Source organism: Mustela nigripes, chromosome 2 (assembly GCF_022355385.1).
Source record: "Mustela nigripes isolate SB6536 chromosome 2, MUSNIG.SB6536, whole genome shotgun sequence".
Taxonomy (NCBI): Eukaryota; Metazoa; Chordata; class Mammalia; order Carnivora; family Mustelidae; genus Mustela; species Mustela nigripes.
Genome location: NC_081558.1, coordinates 59,019,714 through 59,040,827, shown reverse-complemented (window position 1 = coordinate 59,040,827; position 21,114 = coordinate 59,019,714). Strand labels below are relative to the sequence as shown.

General features: G+C 48.8%; 1 protein-coding gene across 6 annotated transcripts in view; it reads left to right on the top strand.

The window, feature by feature from the left end:
• CHCHD6 (coiled-coil-helix-coiled-coil-helix domain containing 6) overlaps positions 1 to 21,114 on the top strand; it is a 245,383-nt gene that overhangs the window by 133,808 nt on the left and 90,461 nt on the right. For 3 of the 6 annotated variants that reach the window (XM_059387934.1, XM_059387932.1, XM_059387931.1), the window contains exon 5: positions 2,725 to 2,808. The exons of the other annotated variants lie outside the window; for them this stretch is intronic. In XM_059387934.1, coding sequence (XP_059243917.1) covers positions 2,725 to 2,808 — 84 coding nt within the window. The remainder of the gene's footprint in view (positions 1 to 2,724; positions 2,809 to 21,114) is intronic. 6 annotated transcript variants of the gene reach the window in all.

The window sequence follows — 21,114 nt, the reverse complement described above, 5'->3', positions numbered from 1 at the left end:
AATTCCACGGCCATGCTGCGGGGTGCCTGCTGTGTGGCCTCACGTGTTGGATGATGGCAGCTATGCAGAGTGACCAGGGTATCTGAGGCCCGCCTTCATTCACCCCAGCAGCATTGTGGAGGCCCTGCTCCTGGCCAGGCACTGATAGCCAGGCACTGGTAACACATTCATTGCCACAGCCCCTTTTCCCCTCCTGTCACCGGGTTTCATTATAAATCTCAGAGATGAACGGGGTCAGTGGGTGGTGCCTGTTGGTGGATTGGGCAGAGCCAGTGAAGCTGCCACCTTGCCGGCTCGCTGTGATGGAGGCGAAGGCTTTGGGGATATTCCCAGGCAGGCCAGGCCCTTCTCACAGAGCTTCCTTCACAGGGGGTGAGACAGACTCTAAACAGTTAATCACGTCCTTGCTTGCTATCAGCTTAGTGGTGTTGCTGATTGACATGGCTGTAAAAGGAGAACCCCATATCCTCAGTGTTTCTTTCTGTGTATGAACTGTTTCTCTGTGACCTGAGGAAGCCTCCATGGTTGGGCAGCTTTGCCTGGAGCCTTAGCTCTGCATCCCGTTTCTGACACAGACTCCCATGCTGGCTCAGGCCCAGGAACCATGAGCTGAGCATTCCTGAAGCTGCTGCCCAGAGGAAGCAGCCTGATGTGTCCGCGGGAGGGAGGGTAGCCTCCTCATCTACTGTCCCACTAACCTCAAGTGAATGGCAGCAGAAGAGCCTTGTGGCAGTTTTGCTTTCAGTTGTCATCTTTCCGGGTGGCTGGGACTCTTGGCCAGAAGATGGCAAGTCCAGAGTCCCGGGAAATGCTCTTGCACTGGCTGCTTCATTGTGTCAGACCGTTTCTCTTCTGATTGTACCAGGGACGGTGAAGGTTGGGGCCCCAGATGGCTGTGCAGAGCCAGCACGGATTAGCCATGCTCCCATTCCTGGGACACTGCCTAGGCAATCCTGTGAGAAATCCCCAGCATTCAGTGTCACTGTTTGTATTTAGCTTTTCTCAAGTGTTGGCATTCCACAACCATTCCAGAAGCCTTCTTGGCATTTTTAGATCTTCTACAGCAGCTTCAGGAGCCAAGTTTCTGCTCTGTTCTCCTTTCTGCAGGTAAGGGGGACAGACCCAAGAAAAGGATAACAAATTGCTCAAGCCAGTGAATGGTGGGACCAGTAGTAGAGCGTGACTCTCAGATTGTCAGCCGGCACCCAAGCCCTGCCGGCCGGGTCTTCCTGAGCACAGCCAAGTCCGCTAAACCCAAGCCTTTCCTCAGGGAAAGGAGTTGCTGCCACCCTGTGCTTGGCTCTTCATTACTGGACCCCTGCTGGGCTTTAGAAAATTTTTACATCAGGGGAGCAGCATGGCCAATGAAATGGGCTTTCAAAAACATTGATTCTTGTCCTACTCAGTCTTTTTGAACAGCTCAAACCCAAACCCACATACCAACACCATGGTATGGTCTGAAGGAAGCAGTTCAGGACTTGGAGTCTCGGCAGCTTACATCCATGGTTGGCCTCCATCATGGACTAGCTCTGTGCTCTTGGGGTCATGATAATTACATGAAACAGGAGCCTGAAATGGGGCTGGAGCTTACTGGGCCCTTCCATGGGGTGGACAGGGATCAGAGGGCATTACTTCTCGGCACGAGCACTGAGCCAGCCCTCTGGGCTTCTCAGATCCTGCGTGGGGTCAGGCCTTGAGGCTGTATCCTGCAGAGGTCCTGAGAGGCTCCAGGGCCATGGGTGTCCCAGGCAGCAGGACACTGCTAGGATGCAGTATCCCTTGCTGGAGGCCTGCTGTGACCCCACCCATTTCTGTAGGAGTTTCCATACAGTCCTGTGGGTCAGGCACTTTTGCTTTAAGCTTGTATATGGTACCCATGTAAGCTGGAACTCACTCACCCAACTAGTTAAGGGTGGGCAGGTTCAACCACAAGTGTGCTAGCTCCAGGTTGCTTGCCCTGGTTAGCCAACCCCCTCAGCCTAACTGTAACCTTCGGGAGGGGGTTTGTCCTCAGCCATGTGCACCAGCCATTCTGTTTGTTCCCTGTTGGGTGGGCTGTTCTCTCCAGCTGTAGGGTCCTGGGGTTCTGACACTGCTCACCTTTCGGATATCTGACCCCTGAAGCAGAGAGTTTACCTCTCCAGAAGAAGGGCAGTCTGGTATCCCCGTCTCTGGGACCTCATGCATGAGTCTGTGGCATGGTCTGGTGCCAGGGTGAGAACTCTGTGGCCAGGGGACAGCTCTGGCCCTTCTAGGCTGTGTGGCCTGGAGGCAGTGCAGTTCTGTGGTCAGGCCCTGCACCTGCTGGGGCTCAAACCCTAGTTCCTTCCTCATACCTGTGATCTGAGATAGTCACTTAGCCTCTCCATTTCTTCGCCTATGGGGGCATCATAATACTCCTGCCTACCTTTCCAGGGTGTTTTGAGGGTCAAGTGAGAAATTCTGTGGGAAGCCCTTGGACCAGTACTTGGCACACGGTCAGCACTCCATAAATGTGAGTGCTGGCCTTCTGTGAAATGACTCCAGCAGCTACCCACCTCGAAGCCCTCTGGTGGAAACTAAGCACTTCAGGGTACGTAAGTGGTCTAGCATAGGTTTTCAACTCATGATTCTGCTTCTCACAAGGCCAGTGCCTCTGTGAACAGAAACCTCTTGGTTTCTCCCCAGAGCTCACACTCAGCCCAGCTGTTGCCGCTAACGTGGGCTTTGTTCTCTTCAAACTAGGCCAGGGAGCTGGAGAGCCGGGAGGCAGAGCTGAGCCGCCGTGACACCTTCTGTAAGGAGCAGCTGGGGCGCATTGAGAGGAAGGTAAGGCTCCTGTCAGCCGCCTTTGGGAGCCAGGTCCTGAAATCCCCTGACCAGAGTCCACTGCCGCCGTTTGGGAGAGAGGAGCCTGCACTCCCGGTTCCCCTGGTCGCCCCAGCAGCCAGTCCCCTGCTGTGGACCTGCCCTCCTGTGCCTGGCAAACACCACACCCCCACCCTTTCTACAAGTTGTCTTCACAGAGATAATTGGTTTTTAATTGGCCCGCTTTTTGTGAATGCGGCTGGCTGTGCTATAGTTCCCTTTTAGAAAAAAAAAATCACTTTCACCACAGGGCGGTGCTGAGACCTAGCCTACCTTTCTGACTTTAGTTAAGCTGCATTGGATAAAAATAATAATAACGTGAAGTCTTGCTGTACAAATATATTAAAGTTGTATTATTGATTTTCTCCTGGGAGTCGGGGAGATCAAAGTGCACCATGGCTACACACTCCCTACTTTCCTAGGATAAACCTTTGAAATGAATGAGATTGAAAGACATAGCATCATTCCCTTTTTTTCTTTTCTTTTTTTTTTTTAACGCCTACAACGACTCTTGAAAATTCATTTGGTAACTTGCTTACTTTGGGGGGGGGGGCTTAATTTGTTGATCATGACAGATTTTTTCAAAGAAACGGCTTAAAACATGGAAGGAGATGGTTGGGAGGCTTAAAAAAAATTGTTCTTCCTCCTGCCTGTGACTGCATGCCAGGCAACCTGAGCCATCAGCTTATTGCAGGCAAATCTTTATGAATCGTTTGTCACGCTTTGGAGCTTTGAAATTGACAGTTTGCCTGAGGGGCTTGATTTCCGTAGGGGTTTTCTCCTATGGCATGGCACAGGGGAGGCTGATGGAAACGTGGATTTCTGGATTTCCAGGCCTTGGGGACAGGAGGGATGCTCCTTCTCGCTCCCGGGACACTCCGGTCCACCTCCTATAGGGTGTTTAGGCGACACCAGAATTGTCTTGTGAATACGCAGCACCGCCCACTGGTGAAGCATTGTCCTGAAGGTCAGCAGGGTACCCCAAGCCACTTACAGAGGTGGTCCTTAACAAGGAGAGGTTTCTTGGAACAGCCTCCTGCCTAGGTTTGACTGTAGCTGTAATGACAAGGATTGTGATTTGAGATCCTGGAAAAGGGTAAAAACATTCCACAAGCCATAGCTCTAATTATCACAGTTGCCCATATGTTCATGAGCGCAGATTTTTTTGTGTGTTGTTATGTGTGCAGTTCTGCGGTCTCCTGCTGCGCTCCTCTTGCTTTTCCCTCTCTTGGTTTGACTCCTGGAAGCATGTGTGCATATGTCTGCTTGGAGTGAAGGGTAGAAGCCTTACAGTGCTTTTTTTGATTTTGGGGGTGTTTTGTTGTTGTTGTTGTTGTTTTGTCTCAAATCTGTTCCCCTTGTCACTCTCCTTTCTCATCCCCACTGTGGCTCTCCTCCTTCTGCCCAGTTCTCTGCTGAAAGAAGGAGATTCTCCTGGATGAGTCCTTCCTTCTCATCTGTTCTTCCCCTTCATCCTACAGGGAAGCCTCAACTCCTTCCATACACAGATGTGCGCTTTTTCTAAAATGAGGTTTTCTACATGATCGTGAAGTTATTGAATGCTTCCAGAAGGAGGTGCAAAAACATGATCACCTGCCTGACTCTTACATACTAGGATTTTGCTGGATAACATACAGAAGGAAAGCACCTCCAACATCCCGGGAACTAGAGATTGGTGAGGGAGATGGAGTGAGGGGGGTGGAGGGGAAGGGGCAGCACTGAAGAAGGGGGAGCAAAGAGGCACCATCCTAAGCCTTAATCGTACCAGTCTTGAGAAAGGTTTTCCATCTTCTCCGTGGATAATTTTAGTCCCGTAATGGTTGGGAAGATGAAGAACATGGCATCCGACAGTCTTTTTTATTAGCTGTTGCTTTTATATAATTCTGCTTTCATTTGTTGAATACTCTCAGACCTTGACATTTTCAGCTTCTGTACACACAGCTTAAGGGCCTTCCAATCAGAAGCCTCCTTTCTTTTCTTTTTTTTCCTATTTCCTCTTAAGTTTAGAATTTGATGATGGAAACCTGTTCTAGGGGTAACTTGGAACAGCTGCTGAATCATCGTCGACCATCCAAAATAGTTGAGAGTGTGGTTAGGGGCCAGGAAAGGTTGGGATGGGGGTCACAGAGGCCTGGGCTCATGGGGGCGCCATGCTGTGTCCACTTGCTTCTCAGCTGGAACCCTGCTGCCCTTCTGCCTGGAGGACACTGTTTTCGAGTGCTGGTCCACTGTGATTGGCAGGTAGGGAAGTCCTGTGCAGAATCCAGACTCATTTTTAAGGGGGAGGAGACATCTTGACCCCTTTGTACTACAGTATTTATTCCCTAGATGATTATTCCTGAGTGTGGAAATCATATTTTGTAGGGCTCCTATGCTTTATAATCTTCCTGAGTAATTGTTCCTCACGCCCACACTGCAAGATCTAAGTGAGGAGTGTTTTTCCTTTCATCACAGAGAGCAGTGAGCTGCTGGGGGTGCTGGGGCCTGGTGAGTGTCTTATGGCACCTGGGAGCGAACCCCAGACATGGTGTTGACACGCAAGCTGTGGGCCAGGAGAAGCACCTGCTCACCCTGGCCCAGGGCCCACATGCGGCTCTGCACCCCTGCCCTCTGTGGCCACACTGTGCCTCCTCATGTCTCCGTTTCTTTGTCTGTAAAATGGAGATGCGGGTGCCTAAGGCACCTGCATGTTAGAGGAGTTAATGACTGAAAGGTTTTGGCATGGGCCAGTGCCTAGCAAGAGCTGGCTCCTCTCTCTAGTGTGCAGTGGTTACTGGCGATTGTCTTTCAAGTCCTAACACTTCAGGTTTGGATTAATGGGTGAATGTGTGCACACATGCACGGATGTATGCGTGCTGAGATAGATTTTATCATCAGTGGGTGGCTGCTCTCTGGGATGCAGAAGCCTCCTCTCTGGGCTTCACTGGGCTTTTCTCATGTGTTTCTCACATGCCTGATAGTCTTAGAAGACAGGGCCATTTTCCATTTCTGTATGTTGGGTGTAGGGTCCAGGAGGTGAAACTGTGTACCACCTTGACTGTCAGAGGCATGGCTGCTGAACCTCTTGCCAACTTAACTGGCCTCCCAGAGCCTTTGCTCAGCTGCTCTCTGTGGTTTCCTATAGGAAACTGAAGAACTGGGAGTGGACTTCACCCGTACTCCCCTTGGATTCTGCTATCTTGTGCTATGGGTTACTTGTGCCCCATCAGAACCAGCAGTGTCTACCATCTTCTGGTAGAAAGAAGCCCAGGTGCCAGGTGGCTCTGAACCTGACAGTCATTGAGCTGGCCAAGAGTATGTCTTCTGCCCTCAACCACAGAGCCAAGTCGGGGAGATGGTGGAGAACGAGCCGGCGATAGAGTCCTAGTTCAGCCTCAATAATTTTCCAGCCTTCTGACTCTGGGCAAGTAATGGGAGTTCTAAAGCCTCAGCTTTCTTATCTTTGGAACGGGAATTTGAAGACTAACATGCCAATTGTTTGGAGGATGAGTGGTCATTTGTGTACGAGTGTCTGATGTAGAAGTATTCAGTTCTTTCATGTCATTTCTATCCTTTTTCCCCTTCTTTAATAAATGCATAGCCATTCACTAATTCCATATTCATTTAATTCCACTCAGTGCCTAGAGATAGCTCCAACAGTTGTGGTTCCTGCATCAGGGAATTCACGGCACAGTTTGGGAGGGGAGGGAGAGGTGAGGAATAGGACCCCAGGTGGGAGGATGCCTGAGTGCCGGCTTCCCGTGACCAAACATGCCAGCCCTATAAAAATGGTCTCACCTGGTCGCCTGGGTGGCTCAGTGGGTTAAGCTGCTGCCTTCGGCTCAGGTCATGATCTCAGAGTCCTGGGATCGAGTCCTGCATCGGGCTCTCTGCTCAGCAGAGAGCCTGCTTCCCTCTCTCTCTCTCTCTGCCTGCCTCTCCATCTACTTGTGATTTCTCTCAGTCAAAAAAATAAATAAAATCTTTAAAAAAAAAAAATGGTCTCACCTTTTCCAAACTCAGCAACTGCAAAGTGGGGAGGGCATTTTGGGGGTCTAGCGTTACTGACTGGAGGCAGGGAGAAAGGAAGAACTTGAGAAGTATGTGGGTTCTTCCTGGATCTTAGGCTCTTTACTCCAGAGTGTAAATCTTTGTTTCTGCTCCCATTGGGTGCACATGTCATCCCAACATTGATATGTGAACAGTCAGCCCCTTTCCCATTTTTTCCTCTTTGCTTCTACTCTGGCTTTCTTTATTTAAGGAACAACTGTCATGTGATCCTGCCAAGCCTGCAGCTTTCTCAGTGACAGCACTAAACAGCCCCCTGCCTGGTGTCCCTGGGAGTGTCAGTCAGAGTCTGTTCAGGAAAACATGAGCTGCTCTAGGGTGCAGAGGAAGAGGAGTTAAATACGGAGGCTCCTGCTTTACAAGAGAAGGTGGCCCGCTGGTCGGGACCATGTGCACAGGGCCCGGCCTCACACATGTCAAGGAAATGCAGTCACAGCCATAAGGTGACACCATTACATGCTCAGTAGAATGGTTAGCACGGGGAGATGGACACCACCAGGTGGTAGCAAGGCCGTGGTTAACCCAAGCCCTCACACACTGCTGGCAGGGGGCTACATTGGAGAAGCCACCTTAAAAAACTGTTCACCATTGTCTGTTAAAGCTGAACACAGGCATACCATACCCTATGACATGGCTGTTCTGTGCCCAACAGAAATGTGTCCGTTTGTTCCCCGAAAACCCAAACAAAAACCATGGGGTGTTCATTGCAGGATCATTCACAGTCGCCGCTAGGATGTCAACAGGGAAATAGGTAAATCATGGCATCATCATAGTGGAGGCCTGGACAGGCATGACAATGAGCAGGCTGTGGCCACAGGCAGCGATGTTGGTGACTGTCCCCAACGGAACGTTAAGCAGGAAGGCCAGAAAAGAATACATGTACATTGGAGAGACATATCACATGCAGTTCAAACACAGTGGAACTAATCTGCGGTGGTGGAGAGTGGAGTAGTGGTTACCTTTGTGGGGAGTAATGAAGAAAATATGTAGGGGTAGGGTAAATATGTGGGGTAGGATCAAGTTCCCTTTCTTGATGTGGGTGTGAGTTCCACAGGTGGATTCAGGGGTGAGAATTCATCAAGCTGTGCTGGGAGGTTTTGTGCTTTTCTATTTAATGCAAAGTTGAATGCAGCTGAGGAAGGCAGGCCTGCCTTTAGGCACCCACCTTATCACCTGCTGCCCCCTCTCCGCACTTCCCTAGGCCCTGTGCCCCTTGTGTGTTCTAGCACTTGCTACACTACCATGTGGTTGTTGGCATCTGTGACTGTTTCCCCTTCCAGGCTGTGAAGGCCTGGGAGCTCAAAGTCCTTGCTGGTCTGATTCATCAGGGGTGATTCATCACTAAGGGCTGGGGATGCAGTGTCTGCCATAGAATAGGCACCCAGTAGATGTTAGCAGGAATAAAGAAAGGAAAGTGTGTATGCACAAGCAGGAAACAGTGACGCAGTGGAGGTTCCGGGAGAGGGAGAAGACTTCGTGGTGGAAGCTGTGTTTGGAGAATGAGCAGGATGGAGGCAGGACGTGAAGAAGGTGGGGCTTCTGGACAGAGACCCCAGCCCAGGTGCTCCCATGTGACTGTTGGCAGTGGATGGGGAAGCTATAAAAATAGATTAGAGTCACATCTTGAAGGACCCAGATGGCTGGCTAACAACTGTAGCCCTCCTTTAGGATAATGTTGGGAGTTCTTGAAGAGAGCTGTCAGCTGGAGAAAGAGTTGCACTTGAATGTCCGGAAGAATAATGGTGCCATTAGGAGAAAGAGAAAAATTCAGGTGAGCCATGGCACTTGGGGAAGGTCGTGAGTTTAATTTCAGACCTGCACATATGAGGTGGAGATGGCCAGCAGGTGATTGAGAGTGTCAGACATGGAGTTCCGCGTCCCACAAGATGACAGCCACCGCGATGTTATGAGCATCTGCTGTGTGCCAGGCTCTTTTACATAAATTATCGCTAATCCTTGCAGCAACCCTGCAAGGTAGATTATATTACACATTTTACAAATGAAGAAACTGGGAATCAGGTTAAATGAGCTGCCAGAAACCATGCAGCTGATGGATGAAGTCAGAGCCCCTAAGTCTCTGCCCTTCCCACCATGCCACGCTACCTCCTGAATCAGTTTAGGAAGAAAGATTTGAGAGAAGGTGGTCAGCAGTGCCAAATGCTGCGGGCCAGGGTAGGGCTAGAGGAGAAGCCTCTTGATTGTGCTTTGAAGGACATGTGAGTTGCGTTGAGAGAGCCTTTCCAGTATTGACGTGGAGACTGAAGCTGGATGTGGGGTTAGGGCTGCAGTAAGTGTGGAAAGTTGAGGAAGCAGGTATAGACCACTCTCTCAAGAAGTTTCCTCAAAGAGAGAACACTGGGAGCGACTGGGTGGCTCAGTCGTTAACTGTCTGCCTTTGGCTCAGGTCATGATCCGAGCGTCCTGGGATTGAGTCCCACATTGGGCTCCCTGCTCTGTGGGAAGCCTGCTTCTCCCTCTCCCACTCCCCCTGCTTGTATTCCCTCTCTTGCTCGGTCTCTCTCTGTCAAATAAATAAAGTCTTTTAAAAAGAGAGAGAGAGAGAACATTGGTGGTTGAAGAGGGAATGATTTGATCATATTTATGGGAGGAGGAGAATTCATAATGTGTCCCTGAGGGGTCCAGTGGAAGGTAGGTCCCCAAGGGGGTGAGAGGGCATGCAATGGTAAGGGCTGCTTTCACTGGGGAGAGACAGCCTCTGACTCTGGAGGTGGAGTGACTTCCAGCCATACGGTGAGTGGGTGGTATGTCTTGTTGGAAGAAATGCTGACCGCTGAGTGCTCTGAGTGGCCAGCAGGCATTTCTCCTGAGTGTGGGGAGGCTTGCTTTGTGTCAGCTCAGTGTTGGTACCAGAGGCAGGCAGGGGCTCACCACTTAGGATGCAAGACTGTGGCATGGCAAGTGGTCCCAGAGTGACATGCCTGCAGGGAGAGGCGCCAGAGCAGTGGGAATTTAGAAGAGGGAACAGATAACAGTGACCTAAAAGCAGTGCTGCAAGAAATTCGCCCAAGTGGGGAAGGAGCCCACTCCTGATCACTGTGAAGAACAGTTCTACACCCAACAGCTCCGAGCCCAGGAGACTTTTGAAGATTATTGAGTCCAGAAGTTCTTCTGCAGGTGGCTAAAGAAGGACACCTGTACACCTGTTACCCAGCTAGTACCACTTTTTCCTAAGGGTATCAGCATAAAAATGGCCATTTTGTGTGTTCTCAACAGTGTACTAGAAGTTGTAAGTGAAAGAACATACTGCTTGGAGATTTAGGACAGCCTTTCTTAGTGAGAATGCGCTTTTTATACCTGTGCTGGTGGGACCCGGGTCTTTTGAAGGGAAACAAAGAAATTGAGAACCATTGATCCAATCCAATTATTTTCACAGATAAGAAAAGGCCCTAAGGCAGCTAAATGGTTTGAGAATCACTTGGTGTGGCTGCAAGCACTGGGTTTTTAATCTGGAGGGACCCGGGTTTGAATTACAACTTCACCACCCACTGGCTTTATAGGCAAGATCAAGTCACTTAAGCCCTGGAACCTTGGGAGTCTTCATCTTTACAATGGGGACAGTAGTAATTACATTTTCACCATAATAAAGGACGTGACATAGGACCTAGTCCGTTGTAATACAACTGTGGTATAAATGGTACCTGCCATTACTGTTACCAGCCAAATTTAATGAGATAACTGCTGTTGCTCCCATTGTCTCCAGAGGTCATATAGCTAATTAATAATATACCAGGACTCTGGTCCCTTGCAGCTGTGTCTGTGAGTCTTAGTTTTTCCACCATAGAGAGTTAATCACAGGCTCTAGGGCTGGATGCCGTTCAATCTTGGGTTCTGCCACCACCACTGGCTCCTCCACCAGCTCCGCTCCCACTGCCTCCTGGTCCCACATTCCCCGTATCTACTCTGCACATTCCTTCTCGTCTGTTTGCTAACGGTGTGTTTCTGTACCTCATAGTCTCATCTTTATGGAAATGCTCTCTTTATCTCACACTAACCTGTGAGGTGAGGAGGGAGCAGAGACTACCACCTCTGCTGGGTATGTGGAGTGACTGTGGCTTTCCTGGAAGAGATGTCTGCGCCAGGGGCCCCGCGGACAGGCTGCACTACTCCTTGCTGCTGCCTGTGGTGCCTGAGTTGTGTCGCTTAGGTGTGGGTGGGGAGGAGTGTTCATGGTAGATGGGACCGAGGATCCTCAGAGAGGTTAAGGGATGGCACAGGGTTTCACAGCCCTTCAACTCCGGGTCCAAGATTTAGGTCTTCCTGAATCCATGTCTATAAAGCAGCAACAGGAGTTCTCATCTTGCAGGGTGGTTTGGGGAGTTAAAGGCACTGATAGCATATTGCTATAAAACTGTCTATCTCTGAGGCTGGCTTTCTCGGTGCTCCATAGCTAACATTTGCTGACCATTTCTTCTGCGCAAAGCACTGGCCGGACACCTCACCTGAAATGCCTCCTTAGGCCTGCACAGTGACCCAGTGAGCTGAGCGATAAAATGACAGCTGATCGAATCCTTGCTGTCAAAGGGCCAGCTGTGTCCCAAACGCATCACATGTTTTCATTTATCACATCTGCAAGGCAGTCCCATAGGGTAGGAACGCTGCCATCCCCTTTGTATAGGAAAAGAAACAGGCTTTGAAATGGGCAGCAGTGGTCACGTGACTGATTTGGGATCACAGCCCTCAGTTTGCTGTCGGTGGGCCCAGGCAGCCTAAATGCAAGGGTCAGTTGTTCATCAGTCAGCCACCCCGGGCAGCTGCTCAGAGTACTCTTTGAAACTGTATTAAAACAGGGCACCTGAGTGGCTCAGTTGGTTAAGCATTTGCCTTCAGCTCAGGTCACGATCCCAGGGTCTTGTTCTTGGGGTCAAGTCCTGCGTCAGGCTCCTTGCTCAGCAGGGAGTCTCCTTTTTTCCTCTATCCCATCCCTCTGTTCATGCACTCTCTTTCTCTCATGTTCTCTCCCCCTCAAATAAATTTTAAAAATCTTAAAAAGAAACTGTATTAAAATGATCTACGATGGGGGTGCCTCGGTGGCTCAGTTGGTTAAGCTTCCAGCTCTTGTTTTGGGCTCAGGTCATGATTTCAGAGTTGTGACATCAAGCCCCATGTGGACTTCCATTCTCAGCAGGAAGTCTGCTTGGGATTCCAGCATTTTACCTCTCCCTCTGAACCTTCCCTCTGCTCAGGTTCACACATACACTCTCTCTGTGTCTCTTTCTCAAATAAATAGATAAAATCTTTAAAAAATAAATCTGTATTTATATTAACATATATAAATATATATATTTATATAAATGATTTATATAAATATATATAAATTAATATATATAAATCTGAATTTATATTAAGCAGAACAGTAGAATAGTATAATTAACCTCTCTGTGCCTGTCCCCCAAACTTAACAATTTTGCCACATTTTGCTCATGTTTATTTCTTTTTCCTCTTTTGTTCTTTGCTTTGAAGCAACTCCCTGTGACCATGACATTTCCCACTACATACTTCAGGATGTGTCTCTGAAAAATACAGACATTCTGTTACATAACTACAATATTGTTTTCTTGCCTCGGAGAATTAACATTGACTTCCCTGATTTCCTCAAAAATACCTTTTCCCCGTGTTTTTGTCTGTGCTTGTTTGTTGTGGCTATAAGCCAGGATTCACTGGAGTTGCAATGTTAAAATTGGTTCTTAGGCTTTCAAATCTTTTGTCACTCAGAACAGACCCTACCCCCTTTTTTTATGCCAGCAACTTGTTGCAAAAACTCCTCAGGTTTATATTCTCATCTTTCTTCATGGTGTGGAACCTGGTCCAGAGAAGGAAAGAGCCAGCTGCATACCTCATTGGGAGGCAAAATGATCAGGGGTGGGGGGCAGAGGAGGGAACCTCGGTGGTTAAGTCACTGTTCACGGCTACGGATTTATGTTGCTCCCTCCATGACTGTTGCTAGGGTCCTTTTAAGCTCGGGCTCAATCTCTGTCTCCTCTTGAAGTGGTTTCTGCACCATTTCTGGTAGTAGTGGCATTAACATGCAGCACTTCCTGCACCGTGGTTATTGTCTGTTGGTTTTCCCAAGGCGCATTTAGTCTCCTAAATAGGTCCTTACAGCTTGAAGAGCCAGAAGTGCCTGTCCATCATGTATTCGGGTTACCACCTATCCCTGCTAGAAAAGACCCAGTTAAACAAATAATTCTAATTAAATAGGCACTCTGCAGCCTCTCTCTTTCCTTTCCTTCTAGGCTCTTCCCTTCCTCGTTTTGATCAGCTTGATTGGATCAGGTGAATGCCTTTGGCCTTTCCTTCAGCCCTTGGGTGTGAAGATGGTGGGATGCTGCAAACAGAGTCCAAGGTTACCCTTTGATCTCTCCCTCTTGGTGCTCTGCCCATCCCACTGTCCTGGTGACCAAGTCCTGTCCCGGTTACTGAGCTCATAGCTCCTGTTCTTTGTCCTCCTGCCACAATGGTGGCCCCTTGCTCCTCTCTCTCTTGAACTGAAGCCATCATCTCCCCAGTGGTATCTTTTTACCAGATTCTCCACCTATGATCTGCTATCTCCTTATTGCAGGAAGACCATTTCTAAAGCCTATCAACACCTCACTGATGCATTCAGAAGAAGGCTGGGATTCCTGAGCCGGGCCGCAGGGCTTTGTGGTCTGGGTCTTGGCTGCATGTCCACCTGGCATGCTCGGGCCACATGGCCTCTTTCCTGACATTAGGATCACCCTAGAGGCCTTCTTTGACCACTTCCTGCTGCTCCTTCTGTGCAGAGCTGCCACCTAACTCACTGTTTTGTCCCCAGAGCAGACTCAGTGCCTGAGAGACAGAGATGTCTGACATGGTGGCTCAGCAATCAGGACAGATGACAGCCCACAGCAGTCAGCAGCACTTTGGGCTTAGGTGCATGGCAGTAAGTGGAGGTGGTTCTTGGAGTATAACCGCATGGCGTGGGGTGCTGGCAGGGGAACCAGACCTCTGTTATAAAAACCCTGCTTTGGTGTTTGGCATCGAGGGAATTACCCAGTTGTCTGCTTGGAGCCTATCTGGCTGTGGGGCATCACTGCCCTTTTAAAAAATTGCTTATTCTTTCTTTCTTTTCTCTCTTTCCTTCCTTCCTTCCTCTACTCTTTTGAGGAGGGGGGAGAGACAGAGGGAAAGAGAGAGAGAGAGAGAGTCTTAAGCATACTCCACACCCAGTGCAGAGGCTGATGCAGGGCTCAATCTCATGACCCTAAGATCATGACCTGAGCCGAAATCTAGAGTTGGATGCTTAACCCACTGAGCTTATACTGACTTCTTAAGTAGCAGGTGTTCACAGTAGAAAAACCAAAAATTTCATATAAGCCCAAAGAATAAAATCAAATTTGCCAAATCACACCCCCTTGCTTAGAGAGGTAATATTGTTAGCACCTTGGTAGACACTGCCAAAACCTGTTTCTGTTATGGTAATATTGGCTATGTTATAATACTGTTGACCCTTGAATAGCATGGGTTTAAACTGTATTGGCCCCTTAATACACAGATTTTCTCCTGTACAGTATGGTAAATGTATTTTCTTTATGATTTTCTCAACAACATTTTTTTAAAATTTACTTTATTGTGAACGTATAAAGCATATAACATACAACGTATGTGTTCATCAACTGTGTTATCGGTATGGCTTCTGGTTAATAATAGGCTACTAGTAGTTAAGTTTTTGGGTAGTGGAAAATTTACACATGGATTTTCAACTCTGGAGGAGGAGGGGGTCATCACTACCTAAACTCCGCATAGTTCAGGGGTCACCTGTATTTGCAAAAATGGGAACATAACCATGATGCTCTTTGGTAACCATTTTGAAACAGTCTATTCTGAACCATTTTTCCACATCAAACCTATTTCTACACTTAATTAGTTGTGTACTACTCCTTGTTATGAACGTGCCATAATCTATTCTTCTATCACTGCATTGTTACATTGCTTTAGGCTTTTCCTATTAGGAAAAAAAAGGGGGGCTTATCCTTATAAGCTACCTGAATTCAGCTTTTTTCTCAGGAAAAATGTTTAGAATTACAGTTGCTGAGCCCAAAGGATAGGCTTGGCGGCTACACCTTGCCGGACTGCCGTGCAGCAGGGGTAGTAACAATGCACACTTCTTTCTGCAATACATAATGGCACCAGCCTCCTTTCCTTCAGCAACATGGGCTCTTTTCCTTTTTCTTTTTAAAATTAATTACCAGTGTAATGCGTGTTTGCAAGAAGTTCAAGCTCCATGAAAGCATGCAAAGTGTGGCCCCAGTTCTCCAGCAGGAACACTCGTAAATGTGCTTCCAGCCATCCCCTGCAACTGTCAGCCTTATTTCTGTGATGAACACAGACATAGTTTGTTTTTTACAGCTGGGGTCAGAGTTTATTCTTTACTAACTTGCTTCTTGAATCTAAAAGTACTTCTCCGACAACTTTGCACATCACTTCCCTTTGTCCATCAGATCTACCTGTCCCTTTAATGACTACATAGCGGGAATTGGCATTATGTATTTCACCATCTTCCTGTTAACGGACATTTAGGGTTCTTCAGTCTTTCACAATGAATTTTAATGGAGACATCCAATTTCTCTTCAGAATTTTGGCTTGAGAGTCCCCTCCCCATACCTATACCATCACAGCCTTTTATCAGCCTCAAATTTTTGCATTTCTTCAATTAATATGGCAGAGCAGCTCCTCATAACTTTGTTGGCCTCTTTTTCTCTCCTTTTGACAACTGCCTCTGCAAATACGATTTTTTTTTCCTATTAGGAAAGCACTTAAAGCTCTCTCTCCCTTCCCCCATTTTCATTGGTTTTTAAGTTTGTTAATTTGATGGGCAAAAATTGGTCTTTGAATTTGTACTTTTTTATTACTAATTAAGTGATCATGTTCATTGCTTTATGCAGGCCTGTTTATGCACTATAATCACTGTTGATTCTCCTGCCTGGAGGGACTCTTCCCTGGCGCAGGATGTTTTCCTGCTGTCTCCTCAGCTGCTGATTAGTCAGGCCCTGACTGGACACCACAGGTTGGAAAGCATGGGATTGGGGCTCACCCCTGGTGACTGCTTACCTCAGCTCTTGCTAACTGTGCAACCTTAGGCAAATGGGTTAACTTGCGTGAGCCTGAGTTCCTCATTCTTCAGGGAATAATAAGCACAGCCTCGTTGGATTGTTGCTAAGGTCTGCATGAGATGACACGTGAAAATGCCCGTCATAGCATGTGTGGGTATTAGCCGTGCCCCTCCTCCTCGGACAGTCGTGCTGTTAATAGACAGCTGTGGTTGTGCCTCACTGTGGGGTCCACTCAGGGGTCCTGCCTGTAACTACCACCCACTGGTTCTGTTCACACCTTCCAGAGTAACAGCTGTCACAGAGCCAGACAGAACGAGCCTGTGTGGTGTGCCAAAGAGGAGACAACTAGCCTTCTTCCTGTCCCTCCCCAGTGAAACCATCACCCCAGTTCTCAGGCTTTCCTCCCAGTGGGGCAATCTAACTGTTCTCCTTTTGGTAGGTTTTAACTTGTCCCTGTCTCTGCTGGCTCTAGAACTGAAGCCAGCGTGCAAAGGCGGAAGGGGTGGGGGGTGGGATAGGGCTGTGCCGTCACCCCCACAGACCCTCCCGAGGGGACATTTCCTGGCAGCACTGCCTGGGCTGTGTTTGGCTGTCTCGTTTGGACTCAGCTCCTTTGGGCTTTGTGTGCATTGCTGGGCTGTGTGTGCACTGCCTTGTTCTGCATGCACATGGCTGCTGGATTTGGACCCTAACCCTGTTAATTTCCATCTCATTGGAGTAGACAGCGCTGTACTTAGCATTTGAGATGTGTTTAGATCCTGTTACCCATTCAACATATTAGGTCTCCCTCTGAACTTCATGTCATCAGCAGATTTGATCAGTATGCTGCCACTCCTTTCTTCAAGTCATGGATAATGATGCTGAGTCAGAAGGAAGATGCCACACTCTATAGTCAACATCTGTCCTCACTCTCCAGACTTTGCAGAATAGGAGTGCTACTCCAGGTCCCTTCTGCTGTTTGGTCCTCCCACAGGTGCATCATAGGGCAGAATCTCACTGAGCAGAGTCCATTCTGGGCAGTGTCCCCATCCCTGTAGGCAGTGTCTTCATCACTCTGTGCAGTGTCCCCATCTCTGTAGGCAGTATCCCCATCACTTTTGGTGATGTACTTATCACTCTGTACAGTGTCCCCATCCTTATAGGCCATGCCTCCATCACTCTGAAGTGTCTCCATCCCTGTAGGCAGTGTCATCACCACCCTAGGTGGTGTCCCCATTGCTCTGGAAAGTGACCCCATCACTCTGGATGGTGTACTTATCACTCTGGGCAGTACCCCCATACTCTGGACCATATGTCCCTACACTCAAGTCAATGACCCCATAGGCACTGTGGGCAGTGTCGCCACCACTCTGGGCAATGTCTCCATCCCTCTGGGCAATGTCTCCATCCCTCTGAGAAGTGTCCCCATCACTCTGGGCCATATATCCCTGTGGTCTAGTCAGTGACCCCATCACTCTGGGCAGTGTCCCCACAGTGGGTGGTATCTCCCTCATGCCTGGGCTATGTCTCCATCACTCTGATTGGTGTCTCCATCACTCTGGGCAGTGAGTATCTCTATCACTGTAGGCAGTGTCCTCATCACTCTGGACAGTGTTCCTATCACTCTGGGCCATGTGTCCCTACAGTCTAGACAGTGACCCCATCACCCTGGGTTGTGTCCCCATCACTGTGGTCACTGGACAGTGAGTATCTCTATCAGTGTGGGCAGTGTCCCCATCACTCTAGGCAGTGACCCCATCACCCTGGGTGATATCCCCATTGCTCTAGGTGGTGTCCCCACATTCTGGACAGTATCTCCATCACTGTAGGTGATGTCCCAACACTCTGGGCAGTGTCCCCATCACTCTGGGTAATGAGTATTTCCATCATTGTAGGCAGCGTCCCCATCACTCTGGGTGGTGTCCCCATTGCTCTAGCTGGTGTCCCCACACTCTGGGCAGTGAGTATCTCCATCACTGTAGGCAGTGTTCCCATCACTCTGGGGGGGATTTCTCCATTATTCTAGGCAGTAGAATGACTTTATGACAAGAGCATGGAAGTGTGTCTGGATACCTTGTTTCCCACCAACCTAGGCTTCCTTCGGGGGGGGGGGGGGTGTGACTTCCATTTCTGAGTACTTAGACCATAGAATTCTCTCAGGGATCTGTGTCTAGCTCACCAGTCTGTAGTTTGCAAAATCCACCTTTTCTCCCCTTTGCTAAATTGGACATTGTCTCATCTTGGGCATCTTCTCATTTTCTCTGAGTCCTTGAGATTGCCAGCAACGAGCATGTCTCTTCTGTAAGTTAATTCAGAGCTGAGATGTGATTCATCTGGATCAGGAGATTTGAATTCATTTAGTGTGACTAGATGTTCTCTCACAATCTCGTCTCCGTCTCGCGTTTCAATTCCCTCATATCAGTGTTTGATTCAACCTTTTCAGTCTGAAGATTGTTCTCCTTGATAGAAAATGGGAGTTTATAGTTCTTTCTCTCCGTCATCTGTTAACTGAACACCTTTCACCCCAATATGGGCCTATCCCTTCTTGTTCCTATCGTTCCTGATCCAATTTTAAAAGCCCTTTTTTTGTCCTTAGCATTTTCCCAATGGCTTAGCTTACCTGGGCCTCAGCTTTTCTGACCCTGTTCTTATAGGCTGAGCCATTCCTTAGTGTTCCCAGTGGGTCCTGTGTCCTCCCTTCCCTGAGAGATGTGTTGACCCCATAGACCAGGGGCTCCCAGGGCGCCTGCATGTGGCAGAAACCCCCTCTGAACTCTTTCTCCCTGCTCTCCCTCCCCAGGAAATCTGACTTGCCTCTCCAGGGACTCGCAAGCAGGGGCATGTCATGATTTTTAGGTGCATTAGGCCTCAGGACAACTCTCTATCCCCCTCTCTTTTATTGAGCTCATTTTTTATTGTATTTCTCAGAAATGAGTTTTTGAAGGCTCCTATCCCTCTTTAGCTTCCTCTTCTTATAGAGCAGTGGTTTTTGACAGGTGATTTTGCCCTCCAGAGGACATTTGCTGGTGTCTGGACCTAATGCCTGTCATGACTGGGGGAGGGAGCGGTTGGCATTGGTTGGTAGAGGTCAGGGATACAGTGCCCAGGACAGCCCCACAACAAAGAGTTACTGGAATAAACACATTGACAGTGCTGAGGTGAGAGACCCCACTCTAGAGCAACATTGTAGGCCTCATTATCAACTGAGGTACCTGTTCCAAATGATAGATTTCTCCTGGGGAGTCCTAGACCAGGTGGGGCCATCTAGTCCAGGTTAGGTGGACACACAGGTGATTTTAGAATAGACCACCATTTTTGAAGCAATGTTTTAGCATCTTGGGTAAGAGCTAGGAATTCATTAAAATCTTTCTTCCAGTGTGAGGACCCCAGGCACTCCCATGTTTAGATCTTCCCTTTCCTGAGCTATTAGGAACTCCGAGATCATACAGTGCCTACTCCCAGGGGCTTGACTTAGATCTTTGCAGAGCTCAGGTCTTCTTGCCTATCTTTGAAAGCCTAGGGGCCAAAGGAGACACCTGTCAGGTGGATACCAATCACGGATGCTGCCCCATCACCACTGACTCTTTCCCTGGGCTGTGGTCCACTTGAGGAAGGGTGCTACTAATTTCCCACTCAGTCCTCCCCTTGGGTCTTCCCTCCCTCATTCTAAAGTCATGTCTTAGTGTGTTTATCAGGTTAGGCCTGTCTTTTTTTTGGATGGGGCCTGCTTTCCCTCTCCTTTGGGCAGGAGTGACAGAAGTCTATAATCCTGGGACAGCTCTTCTTCTTTTTTTTTTTAATTAATTTATTTTTTTCAGCATAACAGTATTCATTGTTTTTGCACCACACCCAGTGCTCCATGCAATCCGTGCCCTCTCTAATACCCACCACCTGGTTCCCCCAACCTCCCACCCTCGCCCCTTCAAAACCCTCAGATTGTTTAGGAGAAGGGAGTTGAGGGAAATTGGAAGGGGAGGTGAACCATGAGAGACTATGGACTCTGGGGCAGCTCTTCTTGCTGCTTACTTGGACACAGCTGGTCATGAGAAGCCACAGCCATATGAGTACCTCCGTGTACCTCCACTAGCCATTTCCCAGCACATGGAACATCAAAGGTCGCAAAGCGGTTCAGGCTGTAGTGTGTTTCGGCTATTCAGAGACTGCACGCAGACTCCCCAGGCCCTGTCATCGCCTATGGATGAGAAACCATGCTGGAGCCAGTACAAGGCCATGGCGCTGCCTGCTCTTCCCATGTCGCCCGAACAAGACCTGGTGATTGCCCAAGTGCATTACATATAGGCTTTGTCTTTTTCCCTTTCTCTCCCTGCCTTGCCACATCTGTTCATTCTTTCAAATCCATTTTTCACTGCATGCCTCTCACCACTGTCACCAGTGGTGTTGGCAGTGTGAATGCTGAGGAAGGAAGACTTCATTGTCTGGGGTCAGAGAGACCTCCTGTGCACTCAGTTCCCATCCTGACTATTGCTATTGATTCGGGCTGCGAGATGCCAGTTCAGCTGAGCACTGGTTCAGGTTGGTCAGCCAGAGGAACCTAATCTGCAGGGCTTGGTCTGGCTGGGATGCAGTGATAAGACCTCGACCGTCCATGCTGCTTTGCTGGCTCTGCACTCCCTGGTGGCCATCACCGCAGAGCAGGTAAAATGACTTCTCCCAGAGAGCTGTGGCCTTGCTGCTCTCCTATGCCAGCTTTGCAGGAGCCATCCATAGCTCTTTGTTGAGTGCCTAAGAACCAGACCCTTGCCCTGAGGCTTTATAAGGTGGATGCATTCATTCCCATTGGACTGGTGAGGATTTAGGACCTGAGGGACTATAAGTAGTTTGTATAAGACAACACAGCCTCCTAAGTGGTGGAAGTGGGAGTTACACTGATAGATGGCTGATTCTAGAATCTTTAGTCTGGCCTCCACTGTTCAAGCTGTGATTTGTTTATCTTTTTAAAGGGGAGGAAGAGGGTTGTCCAGGTGGCTCAGTCCGTTAAGTGTCTGCCTTCAGCTCAGGTCATGACCCCAGGGTCCTGGGATCGAGCCCCACATCGGGCTCCCTGCTCAGCGGGGAGCCTGCTTCTCCCTCTTCCTCTCCCACTCCCCTTGCTTGTGCTTGCTCTCTCCCTGTGTGTGTGTGTGTATGA